The sequence below is a fragment of the Camelina sativa genome, chromosome 9 (assembly GCF_000633955.1).
Source record: "Camelina sativa cultivar DH55 chromosome 9, Cs, whole genome shotgun sequence".
Lineage (NCBI taxonomy): Eukaryota > Viridiplantae > Streptophyta > Magnoliopsida > Brassicales > Brassicaceae > Camelina > Camelina sativa.
In genome coordinates this window covers 13,467,014-13,490,245 of record NC_025693.1, presented here as the reverse complement: position 1 = coordinate 13,490,245, position 23,232 = coordinate 13,467,014, and the positions used below count along the sequence as shown (strand labels likewise).

General features: G+C 35.0%; 2 protein-coding genes across 2 annotated transcripts in view; one reads left to right on the top strand and one right to left on the bottom strand.

The window, feature by feature from the left end:
* LOC104710937 (putative phytosulfokines 6) overlaps positions 1-584 on the top strand; it is a 7,309-nt gene extending 6,725 nt beyond the window's left edge. Inside the window, exon 3 of the mRNA XM_010427589.2 lies at positions 276-584. Coding sequence (XP_010425891.1) covers positions 276-386 — 111 coding nt within the window. The 3' untranslated portion in view covers positions 387-584. The remainder of the gene's footprint in view (positions 1-275) is intronic.
* LOC104710936 (kinesin-like protein KIN-14F) lies at positions 709-7,794 on the bottom strand. The gene is made up of 18 exons (XM_010427588.1): positions 7,490-7,794; positions 6,967-7,147; positions 5,762-5,925; positions 5,532-5,678; positions 4,999-5,385; positions 4,782-4,850; positions 4,451-4,678; positions 4,232-4,313; positions 4,053-4,148; positions 3,790-3,969; positions 3,489-3,595; positions 3,203-3,381; positions 2,922-3,086; positions 2,576-2,829; positions 2,318-2,481; positions 2,039-2,233; positions 1,135-1,856; positions 709-1,058 (listed from the first exon to the last, which is right to left on the bottom strand). Exons 2-18 carry the CDS (start codon positions 7,061-7,063, stop codon positions 911-913), a joined length of 3,384 nt encoding a protein of 1,127 aa, XP_010425890.1. The 5' UTR covers positions 7,064-7,147; positions 7,490-7,794; the 3' UTR covers positions 709-910.

Here is a 23,232-nt window from a genome sequence, read left to right as displayed (position 1 = left end):
ACCAAGAAAAATCTTCTCAGTCCCGTTGGTTTTTTTTTTTTTTTTTTTATTGATTTTCTTATTAATTTTTTCTTTCCTAACTTGAAATTTGAACTCGAAATTTAGTCTGCAACTTTTACTTTTAATAAAAGATACTCTATATGAGAAACTCAGTGGTGTATTTTTTTATTTCTTCCTAATTGTACTCAAAAGTATCTCATAATTAGTAAATTATATGGAGAACCAAAGATCTATTTCTTAACCTGTTAGTTTTTTTCTTGTCTTTCTAAAAATAGAAATTGATGGGGATGGATTATTGTGGAGAAGGAGATGAAGAATGTTTGAAGAGAAGGATGATGACGGAAGCTCACTTAGACTACATTTACACACAGCACCATAAGCATTGACATTGTTAACACTATAATTAATTTGCCTACATATATGTAATGTTTTGTGTTGATGTTACTTAGATATATATAAGTATTGTATATCAGTATATGAGACCTGTGTGACAGAACGGCTCCAAGAAATCAATTTTTGTTTTTTTTCCTTGCTGAGATTGTTTTATCAGCTCTAATGAAGATTTAAAAAATATAGTGATTGTATTGATGTTCCAAAATTTGTTAAAATTGTGTCTAGCACTAGTGTATATAGAAAACCTAATGTCAAACACAAAGAACATATATGTTGTGACTCACTCTGTTTTTGCGGGATATCTAATTATCTAAATGAACAATAAGAATAAATATACTATCTTTTTGTGGCATGGGACACTCGTTCATATAATAAACGGAACGGTTCAATCTCAGTCACAACTATGGAAAAGAACATAACAAAACCAAGAAAACCCAACTTCAAGTTGTGAATGTACAAAGGATAATGATGTGTGAGGGATTTATGAGATAGGTATATTGTAGTTTTGGATATGTTTCTATGGTACCATGAACCTTGCATGATGCGTTGAACGGCTTCTCCTGAACTCGGGCATAGATATATTACTATTACCTTCTTTGATATGGGCTGTACCATTTGAAGGCTTGTCATCCACGAGTGAAGTGTCCTCATGAGCATAAATCGCCCTGCGCGGTATATATAAATGAAGTTAACACTTGTTTGAGTATACGTAGTGAAAGATCTTGTGGAGTTCATAGTAACCTTAGTTTGTTGTTGAGGGAGCTTTTGGACACGTTTCTTTGGGAATTCTTCGATTTCAAGGGCGGTTCGTTGTCTGTCTCTGAGGAATCACTCTTGAGTGTTGAATCTGATTTGTCACCGGCACAGAGGTCAGAGAACAGGCTGATACCCACGTCAAAGTTTTGGAATCTTGAGTGTATCACATTGTGGTTGTTGTTCCCCTTTTGGGTCTGATACTTTCCTACCTTTGCTTCAGAATCTGCCTCAGAACGCAAACTGATCCCAACATCAAGTTTCTGAAACCTACCAGGCGATGGTTGCTTTGCCTTGGATTTACTGCTCTCGACTCTGGTCTTCTTAACACCACCTTGACGTATATGAAGTGTATGCCTGATGTGTTCCTCCTCAATCTCGGGGAAAAGCTTTCGAGCACTTAACTTCTGATGATTGTGAAATGTCTCTGAAGTGATTTCTGCTGATGGGTTCAATGGAACAGTTGCAAAGGATTTGGCTACTGGTACTCTAGCTGGAAAAGGTGTTCTTGCAACCGGAAGGTTTTGAGTAACTTCGGGCTTATTCCTGCTTTTGATGGCAGATCCTCTATCTGTGGATAGTGACCTCCTATTCGGACTCGGGTTTAACCTCTCTTCTGCTAGATTCGGCATCCTCGGGCTTGCTTCTCTGTTTCTCAGTGCAGATGGAAACCCTGACTTTCTCTGCTTGCCAGTTGAGCAACTTCTGGTCTGCAAATGGCGTTTACTAAACTGATTAGATGATCATATAAACAAAGAAAAATCTAGTCTCCGAGTGAGTTTACCTCGTAGCTTTTGGTACTGATCAGTTATAAAGATATTGATAATAGTTCTATTACCAACTGATCAGTTATAAAGTTAAAAAAAAAATAACTAGTCTCTGAGTGGTTTACCTCGTAGCTTCTGGTACTGTCGTTTGGCTGTGGACTTGCCTCAGCCTTTGTTCCAGCACCGTTACCATTTCTTGGGAGATGGAAAGGAGAAACTGCTCTTGCTCTCTGACATTCAGTTGTGTTCCGAATGTTACCTGATCGCAATTGTTCCAGCTCTGCTTCCTTCTTCTCCATTGCCGATTTAAGGCTAGATATCTGCAAATGTGAAAGAAACAATTGTTACCACATATTTATTTCCCTTTTTGCAACGAAAATGAAACGGGTGCCATATGTATATACCTCATCCTTAAGATCTCGAATTTCACCGGTTTCCTTGTTTGATCGAGCTGCTCCAAGTTCAATAGATGCAACCCTTTGGGCAAACTTAAGGGTACTGATAGTCTCTCCTACCGCGTTAACTTCAGGGTTAATATGCACAAACATTAAAGTTTTCGCTTGACCACCTGCACATAGTTTCATAGATAAGAATGAAGCTACAAAAGAAAACAAAATTTGTATAGACAAATATGATTAGCAAAACCTCGTCTTAGTGTTTACCTAAGGAGTCCTGAAGAACTTGTGTAAGCTTGCTATTTCTGTAGGGAATGTGGGAACTCTTTTGTGCAAGTGCATAGATGACATCTCCTAGTGCAGACAAAGATTTGTTTATGTGTTGAGCTTCTTTGAGTCTCTCGCCTACAGCTTCAGATTTTTCTACTCTTTCACTTCCAGCCAAATCCACTAGATGAAGGCAGCCTCTTAAAATGGATCCTGAGGCCAATTCTTTACCTTGGACGTGAACAGTCAATACACTGCAGTCGAATATACATCAGTTCAACGACTATTACATGATCATAGGAAAAGTTTACCGCTTGAACTAAGAAATTGAACTAAAAATAATTACCTATGAGAACGGCTGCTCCTCTCATTCAAAGCAGTAGCGCCCACCGCACGATTCTTTTGGCCAATCCTCATCAAATCAAGAACATCTCGAGTATTAGAAACTGGAATCAAGCTTGCGTCGGGTACATTAAGGCCATTAAGTTGAGAATTATTGCGTATGTCTAATGTGAAAAGCTGGTCAAGGATTATTGCGTATGTCTCAAGAGGAAAAACTCGAGGCGAATTCGTTAATATATCAATAGAACGCAAGACTTCTTTGTTATAAATTATATGAAAGGATATCTTCTGGAGGAACCATCACTGACTAGTAAGTCTCTAACTTGTTCATTATATATTTCGATCATTTGGACTCCAATTTCATAAGTCACCACATGTGTTCTTGCATTTGAAAGCTGGAAGAGATCACGTAGAGCTCGGTAGTTCACACCCCAAGTAGTCTCAGTCATCAGATCTGGCCCACTCTGTACGGAAAAAAACAGAGATAAGCCAGTCAATGTCCAAGAGATAAGAAGAAACTAAAATGTCTGATGGTTTATGGGAGTAACTGTGCAAGCTAAAATGGTCATACCATCGTATACGTTTTCCCTGAACCAGTTTGCCCATACGCGAAGATACAAACATTGAATCCGTCAAGGACAGACCTTATTACCGGTTGAGTGTCTATGTAGATTTGCTCTGGTAAGTTAACAACCAAATATCAGTATGACAGACAATAGACAAGAAAGCATCATGAAAACAGTTAGCTGGTGCAAAAGCAACCAATACTACTAAGCTAAGTCATATATAAGAAAAGTCTCATTTTTATCTTAGCGAAAATTAGACTACACTAGTAGGTGGACATCGATGGAATAAAAAAACATAAAACATACCTTGTGAGACATTCTGTCCAAACACTTTGTTGAAGGCAAATATTTTTCGTGCATCTTTTTCCTGCTTGAAAGGATTATTAATAATAATATTACCATTTTCTCCAATATAATCCACAGTTGATTGCATATCTTTTTGTTCTTGCAAGAAAGGTCTGACTCTGCAGTAGACTCTAATGGTCCCTACAGTACATAGATAACACAAGTCAATACACTAAAAAGACCTACTAAAAATCAAATGCAATGATGTAATAGGTGGGTGGTACCTTTGAGATCTTGGACCTCATTATAAAGTAAGCGATTTTCCTCCAGAACCTTGTGGTAAGAAGAAGATGTAACTTCCATGGATTTAACGTGATGAACTGCCATGGAGGGTGATGATGATTTATCATGTAAGTTTTGATTACCAAGAAGATGAAATTTGGGTTAAGAGAAATTTCATTACCTATTCTTTGAAGTTCTTCCTGCCATTCTGACTGCATCTGTTCAACTTGGCATCTTGTTTCCACAAAATTTGATTTTACTTCCTACATGAGTGCAACGAAGAAATGAATCCATCTCATAACAAAAGTTCTCATACCATTCAAGAATTAACCAAATGAAAAGGTTCAAAACACAAGAAACTCAAAAATTATAGCATCGGAAGAGAATTGTAAATTCTGACCTCCAGCTCTTTCTGTTGAACACCAATAGCATCTGCATGACCAGGAGAAAACTCGCGGATGCTTGGTCTAATAAACTCTACCTTTACGCCACATTTACAAAACTTTGAAAACTCCTTTGTCACCAGATCTTTTCTGTGCTGAAGATATCTGAAGACTGCTTCTAGAAACCCTGACCTTGATAGATCTCCATTATCACATTTCAGTATCTTCTTTAGAAACGAACCCAGCTGCAAGTATATACCAGAAAATAATTATAGACCACAGAGAATTCAGAATTGTCTCAACATTAGAAAAAATTTCCATAAAGTATATATGCAGAGTAACTAGTACCTGAGTCCCCTGAGAAACTAGTATTGCAGAGAAATCCTTAACTACCCTGTTGAGCAAGCTATCGATCACCTATAAATCGTAATGAAGAAGTGAAACAGAGATCATCCTTCTAATCTTGATAAAACAATGATTCAACAGGAATGAAATGTATCATTGTTGCATAACTAAATACAGAGTAACAGAGCAACCAAACTTAACTCAAGCATGTCTTACCTACCATTTCATTTAAAGGCAGATCGTTTGACCCATCACTCTCTTTGATATAAGCCTGTAGAAGCTGAAGCGCGAAATGATCAAAAAGAAAAGCCATGGAGATTGCAGTTTCAGATTCCTCAGTCGAGATCTCATTAGAAAGGTGAAGAAAATCCAAAAGCTGGTCATACTGAGAAGAAGACTCAGATTCATCCAAAGATACAGACTCATCAGTGGTGGTGCTTTCACTACCAATCCCATACTGCTGCCGCGGAGAGCTACCTTTTGGATTGAATGAAACAATCCTCACAGTCCCTCCATACCTCCACACTCCCACTCCACCAGCTTGTTTCCACTCGTAAAAACCTTTCAAACACAAAATACAATCTACTACCTTGTTCGATGATCCTCCCTGCCAAAAAAAAAAAAAAACCCAAAGTAAGAATCTTTCATCACATAATCATTCTCTGGGGAATTTCATCGAACATGACATATGCGTACGCTCAATAGCCAAAACTTTTAAGTAACAACTACATGATTTGATGATAAAAACAGAACCTTTTCGAGATCAGAAGCTCCAAATGTTAAAAGCTGCATATCCTCTACAGCTTTAAGAAAGTTCCTCATGTTCTCAAAATACTGAATTGCGGACTGAGCCGCTCCCTCGGCATACTGAATAGCTGGCGTTATCGGATTCTCCACCACCTGATTCAATAATCACAGGAACGTAAACTCTAGATCGTTGCATTGGAGGAGTAAGAAAATATATTATAAAAAAAAAATCGGACCTTTAGAACGGAACCGGGATTGACTTTGTTGAGGACGTTGCAGAGAATGAGGCCGTTGCGGAGGGCGACGGAGAATTCGTCTTCCGACGGTTTTTCCGGCAGTGTCTCCACCGCGCCTTGGTCCATTTGTCTCAGCCATGCCACCGCTTGGTACCTTCTCACAGCTTTTGAGTTTTTTTTTGACAATGCACAAAGACACAAACCCACATTTATTATTATTATTGTTTCTCGGAAAATGGAAAAAGAAACTTGACGCGGGAAATGAATTGGGCTCAGATAATGACTGAAAGCCCAATTCTCTATCTTAGATTCTTAATGGACTTCAAAAGAGTCCATATTTCATTATTATTTCTAGGGAACCAAACCAAACATAACCGAAACCGATATTTTTTTCTTTTTTTTTTTTTTCTAAACAAACCAAATTTTATTATAATTAAATTAACTAGAAATGTCACTGAAATTTTTGTACGGGATCATTTGAACCGAATCCAAAGTTTACCAAATCATCCAAAATTCATAATTTATTTTTGTTGATTAAATATATTACAAATGATATGACATTGACTACGATAGTATATTTATATGTTTAATTAGATTTTTAATATATTTTTATCCAAGACCGAACCGAAAAAGAATTGTTCTTATTTACGGCATGTTTTCCTCATCAAATCAAAACCAAGAAACCCCAAAACCGAAACCATAGTTAACCAAAAAAAAAAACTCTTAATTCTAATCATTAGTATTGATTTTGACAGCTTTATTTGCTTTATAAATTTTTCTTTTGTTTGTTCTTTGTTATAAAAAGTTTGAAGTAGGTTTTGGGAGACTATAGAAAATTTGAAATGTAGAAAATTTTTACTATAGATTATATCTGATTAGTCGTAATCGTAACGTATTACGTAAATGTATATCCACCAAACATATATAAAGTAATAATAGTTGTGCCGTTGTGGTGGGTTACCCTCTAATGAAAGCCATTTTCATAAAGCAATTTCTAACCGACTTTCTCTAATTCAAATCCAACGTATTTTTTAATTTTTTTTTTTTTTTTTTTTGTGAATCACAAAGCTAATTAGCAATATGGTCCATCTTCAACTTCTTTTTTCTTTACTTTATATGATTTTCATCTTTCATATTTAACAGTTTAAAAAGAAAAATAAAATAAAAGAAAAAAACAAAGAAATGATCATGATGATGAGACAAACCTGTTTCTTCAGCTTTTCGTTGTGCAAGCTCATAATCTCCATTGCTTGTGGACGACACCACCAAACCTTTTAATCCTCTCATTACTTCTTGTGGCATTTTTTCACCTTTCTTCTTTTATTATCTTTGCTGTTGAGTTTATTTATTACTTCGACCTTCCACAAGATTGTACTATAGTAATTTCTGAAAACACGGTTTCATCAATATACATTTTTTCAAGTTTGATCCATTTTGCATTTTACACAGAAATATTTTTTTTTGGAGGCAAACCATATGCTGACGTTCATAGATTATATTGCGTGAGAAGACCACATTGTAATTAAATATAATAATGTAAAATAATCCAATATGTAATCCATTAATGAAGAAGTGATAGATCTCTATATCTCTATAATCTGGTTGACTAATTTTCACATAAGAAAATGATTATCAAGCATTTCTGACAGCAAGATCAGGAATTCAACAATATATCGATGATTCAAACTAGATTTTGAAGAAGTGGGAGTGAAGAGAACTTGTACGAACCTTAATTAGAAGAATAGAACATGAAGGGAGGAGCCAATCTACGGATGATGTTGTCCATCGATCATACCATTTGAACCAGAACAAAGAACTTGGGACGATGAGCTCTTGGATGTCGTAACTTCTAAGATGAGATAGAGAGAGTGAGAGAGAAGAAACAGAGAGATTTGTGTAAAGGAAAAATCAAGAGTTGATTAGCTGCCTTTTGCACTTTTGTGTATTTTTTATAACGGGCAGAAGATAGGGAAAGAGAGACGTGTGTAGAGAAAATCAAGTGTTGTTGGTTCACTTGCCTTTCCGTTTTTTATTTACCCCTTAAAACGTCAAAGCTTATTTCTACTATTTATCGGGATGCATAACACTATACTACTAATTTATTAGTATCTTTCACAAATAGTGTTGCAAAATGTTAAAACTTGTGAATAATTTATATATATATATATATATATATATAATGTCATAAAAATGTTTGTTTAATTTCGAAAGTTCCAACCCTTCTTCGAAAGAAACCTTATTATATATATTTATTTCTTTAGCCCTCTTTATCAGGTCGCTAAACACACAAAATTGGTCATTGGATCACTTCTTAACTAGATCCAATACTAAATCTCTTTTTTTTTATCCATATATTTTCTTCAATCCACCAACTAATCACATCTTTTTAGTTCTTATATAAGCGCCACATGATTGTCAGAAAATACCTCTATTTGGTGTTTCAAGAACCAATGTGACCTACGTGGACAAAGAAAAAACAATGTGACAAACTGACAATGTTATGTCTGTAAAGATACTTTGTTTCATCCTAAAACCAGCGTAAATAACCAAATTACATACTCCTCATTGCTCATCATATCGCCTACCATACGCACTAAAGGTCCAATAACGATATATTGTTCGATGAAATTACCATCCAACAAACTTCAATCGTTTTCGACAGATTTGAAAACCTGACTGGAAAAAATACACCTTACGTTTTAATATATTTGTCGGACATGAATGGTATAGTAAGTGTACATTACTTTTTTATGGTTGTGAATTGTAATCACTGGTTAAAACGTAAAACTCACTCCTCTTCTTGCAGATTATGAGATGGTTGACCTTTAAAGAATTAAAAGACAACACGTGGCGAGCATCCATAGGAGTCAGCTAATGAAAATTCTAGTCGTACGTCGGCCCACCTGTGATACCTCACTAAACAGCATGATATGCCCTAAAACAATTCCTCCCTTTTCAATTTCCATCTTCATATTATAACTTTTGTATATTTTGCTTTCATCATCGTATTTTAGTTTATATATGTGTGACTTTGGAATCAATTTACACATATATGCGACTTTGGAATATATATATGTCTTCAATTTGTTAGGTGAAGCTATTTTTAAGAACTAAGAAATAAATATAAAATTTTGTCTTTTGGAAACACCGAAACAGAGAAAGAAGAGAGAAGATAAAAGGGCGGCCCGCGGCCAGCTTATTCAAATTATAATCACTTGGTAAAGCCACTCGAACCAGAATAATATTATTGAAATCTAATATAATATGAGTGAAGTTTTAGATATATATGTAAGTACTGTTATACGGAAAGATATATTTGTTCATTGCGATTATGTGACTGTGATTTTTAAAAATTATACTTTTTTTTTTTTTGGATAGTGGTGGGATGTTTATTTCCTCGAAAATAAAAGAAGAAATCATATAGGAATAGTGGACGTTGGATCCTATGGAATTCAAATGATTACGAGCGGCACAATGAAAGCTTTCGATTTCGAGATTGCTTTTTCTTTATTTATTTTCCAATATTTTCATTAAGAAATATACGATTTTTATTTTTGTATTTTTCTATAATATTAAAATATATTATAGTATAATAGTATATATTTATATTTCTATAATAGTATATATTTATATATATACAAGTTATAAACCATTTATCCAAAACTATAGAAATATTTTTAAACAATATTAATTGGTGTTCTAGTCATGTTTTTTAGTTCAATTTTTTACTAAACCTAGAAAATTGATCTGCATTATAATCTGTAAATTTTGAGTAATTAGGAATTCAAATGATAGTGGCTTTGTGCATAGCACTAAAATTATTAAATTTCTAAAATTAATTTATAACAGTAGTAAACTACTCTTTCTGTTTCACAAAGAGTATCATTTTAACGTATTCATATAAATTAAAAAAAAAACTTAAAATTATACATGTTTAGCCCTATGTAATAAGTAGTTAATGATTTAAACTCAATGAAATGAGTTTTTATTTTTGAAAATTTAATAAAAAAAATACATTGAAAATGTAGAATGATACTTTTTATGAAACAAATTTTTTTCTCATATTCTTTGTGAAACAGGGAGAGAATATGAAACAATAAAATACTAGATAGTTACTTGTGTTGTATAGTACGGAAATATATTTGCGTAAACTTTAATGTAACTTTTTTGTTATAAAATAATAGTAGAAGTTTTATTTGATTTACTCTATACATTTTATAATTTTTAATATTTAATTTACTTAGTTTCATACTCTGATTTCAACACGGTACATGATACAATGTTCAAATCCGTGAATTATATAAATTTGTTAAAATTCATAAAATAAAACAAAACTCATATTGAAGCGGTCGTGTTTAGACATCTCGATTTAAATTTTTGATTTTTACTTAGTTGTATATATTATATTGAATAAAATCTAACATTTATGATTTCTTAGATTTAATAAGATGTCACTGCATCGATGTACATTACGAAAAAATATTTAATAAACTAAATCTAATGTTTTATATATTGAAAATATAAGCAATGTTGTATCTTAGTTTTAAAATTTATTTTTATTATTAAATGATTTAGGGATGCAAATATTTAATCTTATTTTTATAAATAATATTAAGTTTTATAATTGTTCTAAATAGTTTGTTATTGTTTATTAAGATTTCTGAAAGAATAAATGGAATCTTTTAATAATTTTATTAAATAATTTTTAAAATATTGTTTGTCATTTTATAAACCAATATAAGCTTTTCTTTTATTAGTTATTAAATTAATTAAAATGCAATGACATTTTTTGTAATATGCCACATGATAGTAGGATTAAACTTCAAATGACATTGCTTAAATAAGTATATAGAGATTATGTCTTTGTATTATATGTTCTTCTAATATACTTTAATAGTACAAGATAATATATGGTTATAAGTTGAGAAAGGTAAAATTAGAAATACGGGAGAAGTTGAATATATAAAAAAACAAGAAAAAAAGATAGCCCTAGCGTGATGTAGAAGTGTTGTTAAGAAAAAAAAAAGGCTTGATGTAGAAGTCTTGTGTTCAGACTTCAGATATGACAAAAGTAAACAGTAAAACTGGTGATATGAGTTTGTAAATTTTATCAAGGTCCCTTCTTTTCATTTGTTCTGTTTTTTTTTTCATAAACCAATCAATTAAGGTTAAGACATTGAGATTAAAAACAAAAAGGAAGAAAGAAAGAAGTAGTTATGACCGTAAGAATGCTTTGTTTGTTTGTTGGTCGCATGGTCCATTCTTTTCTTTCCCATCATTTGCGCATGAATCTCTCTTTTATTTGTTGTGTTTACCTTAAATTGCGCAATTATGTCTATGGACTATTATGGGCTGAGCTATATAAACAGCCCAAATAATTACTTGTGAGAAGCCTTTGCATAAGTCAAACCTTTGTTTAGTGATGATGTATATAGTTTGGTGTTCGAGATTTTCAATTTAAGACCTTGAGCTGAATAATAGCGGATTTGTGTTGCAAGGATGTGCATGGTAAATCAGTTATTGAAAATTACGATTAGATATACATATGTGATGTGGAGGCCACCGTCCGGCCTTAGCCCGATCCATCCAAAAAGCCATACCATACAAGTGGCCACATCTTAGTTAGTTATTCGAGAGGCCTCATTTTCAAATTTCAAATATACAATTTAGGTTAGTGAATGCACTTACAGTGTCACTCCCACCCCAAGTTTAATCCAAATTATGTTTATGGATTTTTTTTTAAAAAATATTTGCTTACTTTATTTTCATTATGTTTGTAAGTAATATTCTTTTCACTGTCTTGTACAATTTTTTTTAGTAAAAAACCCCTTATCATGCAGAAAAGTACATTTAAAAATAAAGTTCCAACCAAATGTAATTTTTATAGCATTGTAATTGATCATACAAAATTTACCAGTTTATTTGAACATTATTACGGATATGTTCATCTCATTAGAATATTGGGTCCTGTAAGCCTGTAATAAGGATTATTTTTAACAAAGTTCATAACATAAATTCAATAGGGGATATGTTCATCTCATTAGAATATTGGGTCCTGTAAGCCTGTAATAAGGATTATTTTTAACAAAGTTCATAACATAAATTCAATAGGTCCTAAGTTGTGTAAAAAAAAAAAATCTTTTGGACCTTGTACATTTGCCCTTTTTGAACCTTTTAAAAGTCGTTCATGTATAGAGTTATCAGAATGGGATGTTTACGTCTATTAAAACTTATCTAACATAGACTATTTTGATTATGGACAACTAGTGACCATGTCCATTAGATATCATATCCATTAACAAATCATGTCCAAATGAGGGGTCCATTATTCAGAATCAGAATAGAACATATTGTTGCAAAGTTACAAGAAACTTAACCCAAATTTATAAACACAAAAATCCAAACACAAATTTGAAAAAAAATGTCTAACACAGAAATCAAAGAAAATTTTGAATACAAAAGTTAAATACCACATGCAAAAGCACATTTGTACTCAAATGTACAAAACTTAAACTTCTAAATACACAATGGCACAAGTGTCAAACTTCTTCTTCACCTTCCTTGTATTCTTAGAAGCTAAACAGATTAGCACCCTCTTCAGAGCAGCATAGCGAATACTTTATGCATATTATTTATTTATTTATTTTAAATCACAAATAAAATATATTTAATCATGACACTTAACTCACACTTTGATATAAAACTGAAATTGTATAAATTATGCATTAACTATATTTTTCCACTCAATTGTATTAAAACACATAATAAATTAGAATTGTAACCCCTAAGTACTAACTATATTTCTCCACTTAATTGTATTTAAATACATAATAAATTAGAATTATAATTTCTATTTTTTAAATATAATTTTACATCACTTCTATTCCTATAAATACTCACTCTTTCATTCATTCATTCTCTCATCCTCTTCAACTATATCTCAAATTTTTGTTTGTTTTGTTTTGTGTTTTGTCGTTGTTGTTGTTGTTGTTGTTGTTTGTTTGTCAAATTTCTATAATAAAAATCATTATGCATGCAACCACGCGTTGCATGGACTAATACCTAGTGTATAAAAAAGCATAAGAACTTAGACTTGAATACTGCTAAACAAGCTGCTAACACAAAGTATCTTTAAAAGGCCCTAAATTGTATTATATTCTCTTCTAACAAAGTTAAAAATTTTAGATTATGATTTAGTTTTGATACTAATTATTAATTCAGTGTAAAAGGAAATAAAACCAATAAAACGTATCTGTAGATTTTATTCTTACCAATGGCCAACATTTGAACTTGAAGTCCTCAATAGCTTGACTCACACATGCCTCACATGTACTTCGTTTAGAAACAAAACTTTAAACTTACAAAGACAAGTAGAGTGTCTTCAACACTAAAAGTTTAGACTTTAAGAGAGATTTTATCAAATACATTAATTTGCTAAATATAAGAATTATGGTGAAATATTTTTGCAAATTCCTAGAAAATGAAATACTAAAACCTGCTTTTGGTACTTTTATCTAACTCATTAATAGAAAGAGTTAATTACTAGATAAGGACTTTTTCAATGGTATTTATAGTTTTTGCCATTTCACCTTAAAATTTTTAGATTTGTCATTTTTTAAGATTTAAAAATAAAATTTTAACACATTATGTGTGGGTTTTCTTGGTTCCATTTTTTCTTAGGGTTTAGTATTTGATATGAAGTATGTATTTTAGCACAAAAAAAAATTATAAAAACACACATTTAAAAAAAAAATGACAAATCTATAAAATTTATGTGAAAGTGGCACATTCATAATATTTGAGTGAAGTAATGGCAAAAGATAAGAATCCCATAATAGAAAAGTCATCTTTCATTTTTTTAACCTTCCAATTCCAAAATATATATAGTTATAATTCAATTTTGGTATGGTCCAAACAATTATGTTTGTTAGCATGATTCAGTTTGTTATTCATGTATATCATATGAAAACTCTGCCACTCTTTTGAATGGGTTGTCACCTTACATGATAAATTAGGTGACATAATGCATTAAATTGTATCTAGCTAGAGTATACATGTATACTACAATGTTGTTCACCTTTAAATTGGTTTATAGAACTGATCAAAATTAATGTCCACCTCTACTTCAAAAAAAAAAAAAAAAAAACTCATCTCCACTTTCTCAAAGTGGTCGACGTTTTAATCTCTTGGAGATTCATTCTTTTGGTTTTTGCATTTTTAATAGTTGAGGCAACTATCTGACATCTAAAACGAGATCTCAGAATTATAATGGCTAGACCAATGAAATGAACATATTTTCTTTCTCGAACTGATATGAACATATTACAAATATCTATTAGGTTTGTATGTGAAATATATTTGCATTCATAAAATGGTAGGATTAAAGTATACTGTTTCATACAATTTCTCAAGACTTTTGTAATATAGGAGAAATCAGCTTATGCAATATAGATATATATATATATATATATATATATATATATATAACATAGTATAACAAGCCAATGCGAAAAAATATTGTTTATATAGGTAACTAAACGCGATACTGAACGAACACGACGTGCTAGATTATCCGCTTTACTATTCTGAGAGCGAGGGGTGTAAACTAGGGAGAAAGAAGCAAACTCCTCTTTATTTGTCTGGATCTCCTCCAAATAAGGCGTAAAAGCTGGCCAGTCTGAAGGCAAAGACACCATCTTTACCAAATCGGAGCAGTCGGTTAGGAAGATGACACGATGATTATCCGTCCCAATCATACATCGCATAGCCCAGAAAAGAGCCTCGATCTCGGCATGAATAGGTGAAAAACTTCGACGAAGATTGGCTGCCCCCATAGCAGGATCCTCCCCCATGGGCGAAGAGCAGATCTATCCTCTACCAGCATACTGGTCTGTCGCTTTCCAAGAACCATCTACAAAACATAAATAACTCATCATATGCCTAGGAACCCAAAGACCTCCGCCTCCACGGAGGACAACTGGGGGAGTATTAACCGAGTTTGTAATTATCTCCTCTGTCTGAGCCAAAAACCAGGCCTTGGAATTCATCAGCCGCTAAACGCAAAATTGCTAGTGGGTTCGAATCCAGATTACTAAATAATTTATTATTTTGAGATTTTCAAATATACCACAGGATCCATGGAAACGTATCCTAGTCGGGAACCTGGCTAAACCGCCAAAAAGGAAAATCCGTGTTGGTGAAAACATAACCGGAAGGGAAAGTTCCTAGGGCTGTCGAAAATTGTGACAGAGCCCAAACTTGTCTAGCCGGAGGACATTCAAAGAGAGCGCGATTAATTTTTTCCTCCGGGGAACCACAAAGACCACATTCAGCATCACAACTCATTCCGCGTTTCCGGAGATTAGCTGTTACTGCCCCTCAACCATGCAACCCGAAAACACTTGCCACATAAAATGTCGAAGCTCTGGGGGACAACAAATTTTCCAAAAAAAGGAATGTAAAGGAACAATATCTGGCCCAAATACGTTGGGACTAGAGCATGCCGACATATTAGAACGAAACATATGGTATCTTGATTTAACCGTATATTTCATAGATTTAGTAAAATGTCACTCCAACAAATCCGGTTTATTCGGCTGTCGTAGCGGCAATGCAAAAATAATAGCAACATCCTCGGGCACAAACGTAGCCATAAGCTTAACCATATTCCAGGTGTTCAAACTCCTTTCAACAATTTTTTTAACTCGAAGCAAGGGGTCGATAGGTGCCCCGTGCCTAGTGCTAGTCTCGGGAATTGAGCAGAGATTCATGGGTCAGTCCATACAGAAATGGAATCGCTAGATCCTACCCTTTTAATAAGTCCTTTCTTAACCAGAGAACGAGCAGAAACTATACTTTCCATCCAAAAAACGGCGAGTAAGATTTGATTAGATCCAAAGAATCAGAATGCCGATAATATCAGCCTTTAAACACCCGAGCAAAAAGTGAATCCGGAACTGTGATTAACCGTCAGAGCTGCTTGGCCAGCATAGTGGTATTACAATCCCCTTGACTGCCCAGACGAGCTCCACCAAAAGTTAGAGATCACGCTAATTAATTTCCTCGTGACTGTCTTCAAAAGCCAAAAACAAGACATCACAAAAGTAGGGACAGCCGACAGACTTGATCATCACATCCTTGCCACCTTTCAATAAAAGTCTAGCAGGTTACCCACTAACCCGTGCTTGCAACTTGTCCTGGACAAACGAAATTTTTTCGTTTTGGAACCTTCCAAACTCTCTGGAATACCTAAATAAGAGCTCATGCCTCCCAAATTTTTTATCCCCAAAACCCCTTTTAACTCCTCTCTTAGGCCAGTATCCACCATATGTCCAAATTGGACAGAAGATTTCTGGAAATTAATTTGTTGGCCTGAAACCCTTTCATACTTCTTTAAGATCCATAATACCACCTCACACTTCTCCTTTGTGGCCCGACAGAAAAACAGACTATTATCCGCAAATAAAAGATGAGAGATGGCTGGACAAGCGTTCGAGACCTTGATGCCAATAAGAAGCTTCATCTGTTCTGCTTTCCAAAAATGTGCAATAAGCACCTCCGTACAAAGGATAAAGAGATATGGCGAGAAAGGATCCCCTTTGTCATTCGGAAAAGTCATTTCACCCGATCATATAACTTACTCATATCCGTCTTGATAGCCATAAATTTCTGTTTACAAGAGGGATTATTACGAAGCCCATGGAACATCTCCTTTGCAATCAAAATATTATCTGAAATATAACGGCCCCCACAAACAGCGACTGAGTTTCTGAGACTAGAGACGATAAGATAGCGCGCAGCCATTGGCATAGAACCTTGGATATAATTTTACCCGACATTGGATAAACTGATAGGCCGTAACTCTGTTATCCTGGTCGGTTTATCCACCTTTGGAATAAGGAAAATATTTATTACATTTAACCGTTTATCAAACACACCATCCTGCAGGAAAGAATTGACCAAAATCACCAGGTCAGGTTTAACTATGCTCCATGCTTTATGGTAAAAAATGCTGTCATTCCATCCGGACCCGGAGCTTTATCCGGATGCATCATACACAGTACATGCTTAATCTCTTGCTCTATAACCTCTTGAGTTGAAAAAGTCATTAGTCTCCCGACTAATAGATGTACCAACCTAGCTGAGAATCTCCTCAAAGTCCGAAGGATCCGACGAGGTAAAAAGCTCTTGAAAATAAGACTCCTATGTTTTGGATATCGCTCTCCTCCATCGACCAATTACCATGCTGATCATGAAGACCAACAATGCAATTCCTAGCCCGTCGTTGCTTTGTCTGGGCATGGAAATAACTGGTATTATGGTCTCTTCATCCCATCCATCGGCTTCTGCTTTTCTGATACCAATAAACCTCCTCATCCCGATACGCCTCTCTTGACCGCCAAGTAAGGTCCGCAAGTTCATCAACCGGAGTAGCATCATTTAGATTTCAAATCGTCGATTGTCTCCCGCCCGTAAGGTAGTTGTGCCTTCCTCCACCGAGAAAAAGCACGACGACAAGTGGTAATTTTGTTCACTAGAGTGAAAGTGGACGATCTTGTCCCCGAATCCTAACCCTCGACAATGGCCCCAAAGAGACCCTCCTTATCAAGCCATCACCTATCAAATGGAAAATTACTCTGACCCTGCTAGATATTTTCCTCAAGGACAGCTAACACCGGCTTATGATCTGATGCATTTATTGTTAAATATTCTGTAAAGGAATTTCTAAACAAATCATGCCACTTCTCATTCACTAAACCCCGATCCAGTAGGCACCATATCGGTTTCTTATCCTGTCACCCTTTCCAGGAAAGACTATCGCCCAGAGAAGGGAACTCGAGTAAACCACAGTGTCGAATCATTGAGTTAAAAGACAAAAAAGAAGAAGCATGATGCAATTTTCCACCCTGCTTCTCATGAATACCTTTTAATTCATTGAAATCACCAATTAGAAACCAAGGAAGGTCCCTAATCCAATTTGTGTTAAGCATTCACAAACCAAATCTCGGTTCTTTAGAACCGGATCCCCATAGACAAAAGACAAATATAATAATTTTCCTTTGAATTCAACTTCCATATCAATAAGTCTGTTGGATTCAAATAAATTGAAACATTATTATTATTATTATTATTATTATTATTATTATTATTATTATTATTATTATTATTATTATTATTATTATTATTATAAAATCATACTAAACCACCACTACAACCGACATGTCCAACCGCTTTTAAAGCTTAATAACTAAAATGACCAACAAAAGGTTCTAAAAACAAACAAGATTGCCTAGTTTCAGACAGAAACAAAAAATCCGGCCGTTGCTTCCCCCATAAATCCCTGAGATACCCAATAGTAACTTTATTGCCAAGCCTTTGACAATTCCAACTTAAGATCTTCATTTGGCAACATTCAGAATAGGTGGTTTGGTGCCACCAGCGACACCCTTCTCCATTGGGCTAGGCGTTCAGAATAAACCGAAAGAACCGACATTTTCGGTTCTCGGCACCAAAGATGAAGGAAGGAGCAAACCAATCGGCAGAATTTTCAGAGGGTTTCGGTTTTTAATTCGGTTTGGTTCGGTGGCCTATAACTGATCGGTTATTCTGTTTCTGTTCTACATCACTCCATCTTCTTCTTCACCTGTTAGCCTCTGTGTTTTGGAGAAGAAGAACTGAAGAAGGTTGTGGCTGTCATTAGTCCTCTAAGTCTCTCACAATGATTCATTAGGTTAGATGAGTTTCATTTTTAATTTGCTTTGGTATTGGGCTATTTTAACATTTTTTTAGTAAGCCCAAACATTTATCTGATGGACCTATGTTTAATAAGTCTACAAATTAAAAAATATGTGATCGACTAACATGTTACCCAATAAAAATATTTGTTTATATCCGATACTAACCTACTTTGTACTTTCCGACAAAAACAATTATTCTTCTCCTGCCTCTTGTTTGTTGCTTTGATAGTGGAGAATCTGGAGATTAGTCGAAATTCTGAGTGATAATTCTTTCTTCTTTTTTCTTAGTTTGTGAAAATGTTTGTAAACCCTTTGTTAATTTGTTTTGTAAGCTCGTCTTAGAATCTATAATTCTCTATCTTTATTTTCAATTTGTTTGTAAACCCTAACTCTAATTTTTAGTAAATCGATTCATTTTTTCATTTTTCTTCATCTGGGTTTATTTCTGAGGTTTTGTTTTTGTTAATCTTTGGATTTCTGAGGTCTTCATATAATTTTTTTCTGGATTGTATTTGATATCTTAGAAACAAATTGACTTAAGTTGTTCACTTATAGCTATTCTCGGTGTTTGTGTATCTATGTGGCTTGTTCTCTTAATTTCGTTGTTTCTATGACAATCTTGTGCGGGTTTGCTTTTAAAACATTGATATGCTTATTTCGTTTTGAGCACTGATTTGGGTCTATGTTTCAGCATATGTGGATTGACCGTGATTTGTGCTAGCATGTTAGGAAAGAGTCAAAGTTAGTCGATGATACTTACATAGATTATAGTGTTATTACTTGTTTAAGCTATTTTGAGATTTTTTTGTGAAAATTTTTGATTGATGGAATCTAAGTAGAATCGATTGAAGTTTTACTTTGTCTAACGCTAAACTTGTACTCTGTTTTGTAGATGGCTTCTCAAGGTAATAACAAAGAGGAACCTGGTGTGACTGGAGAACCTATAACCAGAGAAGAACATGGTGCGACTAGAAAGAAGAGGGCGACACCAGAATCTGGTTTACCACCGAAACGAAATAAAAAGTATGCTAAACGAGCATAGGTATGGCAACACTTCATACAAAGGGTGGAGGATGATAAGTATGCCAACTGTAGGTATTGTGGTACAGAGATTGGATGTGACACAAAGACAATTGTGACTAGTCCAATGAAAGGTCACATAGGTAGATGTAAAATGTACAAGGATCATGTTGAAAGGGAGAAACATAATGTCTTGAGTGGTATTAAGAGTGGGAATATGAGGGTTATTAAGTATGATTCTCAGCTCTTTAGGAGATCTGTTAATGAGTTGGTTGTGGTGAATGAGTTACCCTTCTCATTTGTGGAATCTGAGGGTTGGAAGCATTTCTGTTTTAACATCCTGCCTATATACAAGACCTTTTCGAGAAGGAAATGTTGTAGAGACATTGTTGGAATGTATCTGCAAGAGAAAGAGGAGCTTAAACATTTGTTTAGTGTTCAAAAGCAAATGATTTATCTCACCACATATATTTGGGTGTCTTCAACAACTTCTGTCAACTACATGGTTGTCACAGGTCATAGGATTGATGAGAATTAGGAAATACAGAAAAAGATACTTAGTTTCAAGGTGATCACAGATCATAAAGGAGCCATAATGATGGACAACTTATGGATTGCTTGGAAGAATGGGGGATTCGGAAAGTGTTTTCTGTTACAGTTGACAATGCTAAAGGAAATGACAAGGCTTTGAAAGAGTTCAAGGATGAGATGAGGCTCAGAGGAGGAAAAGCATTAGTGAGAGATGGTGATTTCATTCATTTGAGATGTTGTGCCCATATCCTCAATCTGATTGTGGGAGATAGTCTTAAAGTAGCAAAGCTTAGTATAGTTGCTATTAGGAATGCTATCAAGCATGTGAGGTCATCTTTCAATCGAGTGAAGTCTTTTGCTATGAGGTGTGATTCCGGAAATGTTTGTAGAGGCAGTTTGCCTATGGATGTTCCCACCAGGTGGAATTCAACGTACTTGATGTTGACTTCTGCTCTGAAGTTAAGAGTACCATTTGAGAGGATGTTGAGTGAAGAGAAACTGTATGATGATTATTTCCTTGTAATCGATGAACAGACACAAAAAAACGGGTTGGACCACCTTTTTCTGATTGGGAAGATGTTTCAAGGTTAGTTAAGTTTCTCAAGATCTTTTACAAGTGTACTCTACTATTCTCTGCTTCAACAATAGTGACTTCCAGTCTTTGTTACAATGAGATTGTAAACATTGAAAGAAATCTCATTACCAAGTGTGGCAGCACTAATGAGAAGGTCAGAAAGGATGCACACATAATGAGGGATAAATTTGAAAAATACTGGGATGGATTGATAAATATGAATCCGTTTGTGATCGTGGCTTCTGCTTTTGATCCCTGCAACAAGATTCAGTTTGCTAATGTATGCATTGAGCAACTTTATGGTAAGGATACCATTGAATGTATGCAGCTTAGTGGTTCAGTCTTAAATGTAATGAAAAAAACTGTATAAGGAATACAGGTTGAGACTTAGCAAAACTGTTGAAGTTGAGGAACCAACTGACTCAGAGCCAGCACCTACTACTACCACTACTTGTGAATCATTTGATGATGATGATGAGGATGGTTGTGAAGGGATGGAGGTTATATACAATAAGTTGGTTAACTCTAATAGAAAGGTAGATGGTTGAAGTGAGTTGGATATCTACTTGAATGAAAAAACTCAAACAAGAGTGGAGACTACTTTGGGTTTCCCTTATGACGTTCTGTCTTGGTGGAAGTGTAATAGCCAAAAGTTCCCTATAGTATTAGAAGTTGCAAAAGATGTTCTAGCTAGCCAAGTCTTATCAGTAGTTTCAAAATCAGTTTTCAATACTAGCGGCAGAATATTGGATCCATATAGGAGTTCTCTAACTCCTTATATGGTTGAAATGTTGTTATGCACTCAACAGTGGTTGCAAGTTTCTTTTAAAACACAAGCAGAAGTTGCTAAGTTGGTGCAAATGTTGGAAGAAACTGCGTTCTTTGAGTCTCTTGGTAAGTAATCAAATTTAGGTGTGTATACAAGCTTAACTCTTTACAGTTAATAACAATATGTTTGCTTTTGTAGATTCTCATAATGCAATTCTCACTCAGTAACTTTTACTCTTTTAGTATAAGTTAGGTATTCTTAACTTTCTATTTCACTTTCTCTGATTGAATGTAATAATGTATGGTTCATATGCTAATTTGTGTTGTGTTTCAATGATTACAGGTTTCAAACGGAAGCTGCTCTTTTCTCCTTTTTGATGTCGATTAGCAGCTTGCAGCCTAAGATCATGGAAGCTGCTCTTTTGTCCTTTTTTGTTTTTTGATATGGATTAGCAAGCAGCCTGCAGCCTTAAAGGCTTAAACGATGGATGGTATTGAGTCAGTACCTTCTTCCTTTGAACAATGGATGGTGATTGAGTCAATTCTGTGAACTTTGAACCTGTTAATATGATGCTGCCTTTTTGGTGTAACTACAAACCTAGAAAGTACATTGGTTAGAGTTACTTAGTTCATATCTCAAGTGTTTCTTGTGGTCTTACTCACTACGGTTTGTAACTTTTAATGGCATCGCTTCCATTTTTTGGCAGTACTTACATATGTTTTTCTATTTTCTGGTCTATTTTGGTTTAAATTAACCGAACAAATTTTTTTCGGTTTACTTCAGAATGTCAAATTCTCTAAATAACCGAACCGAATAAACCGAGAACCAAATAAACCCAAACCAAACTTTTATTCGGTTCAATTCGGCATGATGTTAAAAACCAAAAATTTGAAAAACCGATTAAACCGAACCGAATAACCCGAAAAAACCGAATGCTCAGGCCTACTTCTCCATCTCCTGTGGTTTCAGGGTAATAGTCTCCCTAGCTAAGGCAGGACCCTTAAGAGAAGGTCGTTTGGGAGGAGTCGTACGCACATACACATTCAATTTCTTGAAACCCATACCTTGTTGACCCATTAGACCCTTCCCTTGCGTGGTTTCTCCACCATAGAGGAAGAAACAACTTCAACCACAGACGGTTGATCTGTCTCCATCAAAGTATCCGCCTCTGCAATGGCCGATGCCTCACCAGGGAGAAAAGCCTCCTCAGCAGAACCAACACCAACTTGATCATCTGTAACCTCCTCCACAACAGAAACTTGTTCAACACCCTCAGCAGAGACACCTTATCCCCATGACACACTATATCAAGCCCTTTTACAGCTGGAACATAGCTGTCTCCACTCGAGGTAGAAATCACAACCACAAGAGCTTCATACTCCTCCTTCTCAACACCAGTAGGCTCAGGGTTCACACAAACCTCATAAGAAGCGCGAGCAGCTACTTCCCCTATGCAAGCAAATGAGCAGTAACCGTCGGATCCTCCATCTTATGCGAGATCATCAAATCCACACCCTCAATATCCTCAGCTCCACCATCCTTAAACAAAGCTTTGCGAATAATCTTAGCTGGCCGGCCTAGGGTCACCGCAGAAGCCTCAACTACAGACACACCACCCTCCACCGTCGGCTGCAATAGAGCCACAAACCCCTTAGCAACCTCCCGAAGATGTCAATGTTCATTATACTGCACATAGTTCTGAAAACGACGTTGCTTTACCACCGGTTTCCTTGCTGGTAGGTCAGACCGGTCCTTAGAACCCCTATCAAACTTCCCCTCAAAGGGACGCTTCCCTTCCACCGAGAGCCCTCACCACTAGATTTACCTCTGTACCCCCCCC

Excerpts from the sequence above, each read along its gene's own strand:
- LOC104710936 (XM_010427588.1), bottom strand. The coding sequence starts at position 7,063 with ATGCCACAAGAAGTAATGAGAGGATTAAAAGGTTTGGTGGTGTCGTCC. Across the intron at positions 4,679-4,781 it reads TAGTTTCTCAGGGGACTCAG|CTGGGTTCGTTTCTAAAGAA; the intron begins GTACTAGTTACT and ends ATATACTTGCAG. Across the intron at positions 2,234-2,317 it reads TTCGAGATCTTAAGGATGAG|ATATCTAGCCTTAAATCGGC; the intron begins GTATATACATAT and ends TCACATTTGCAG.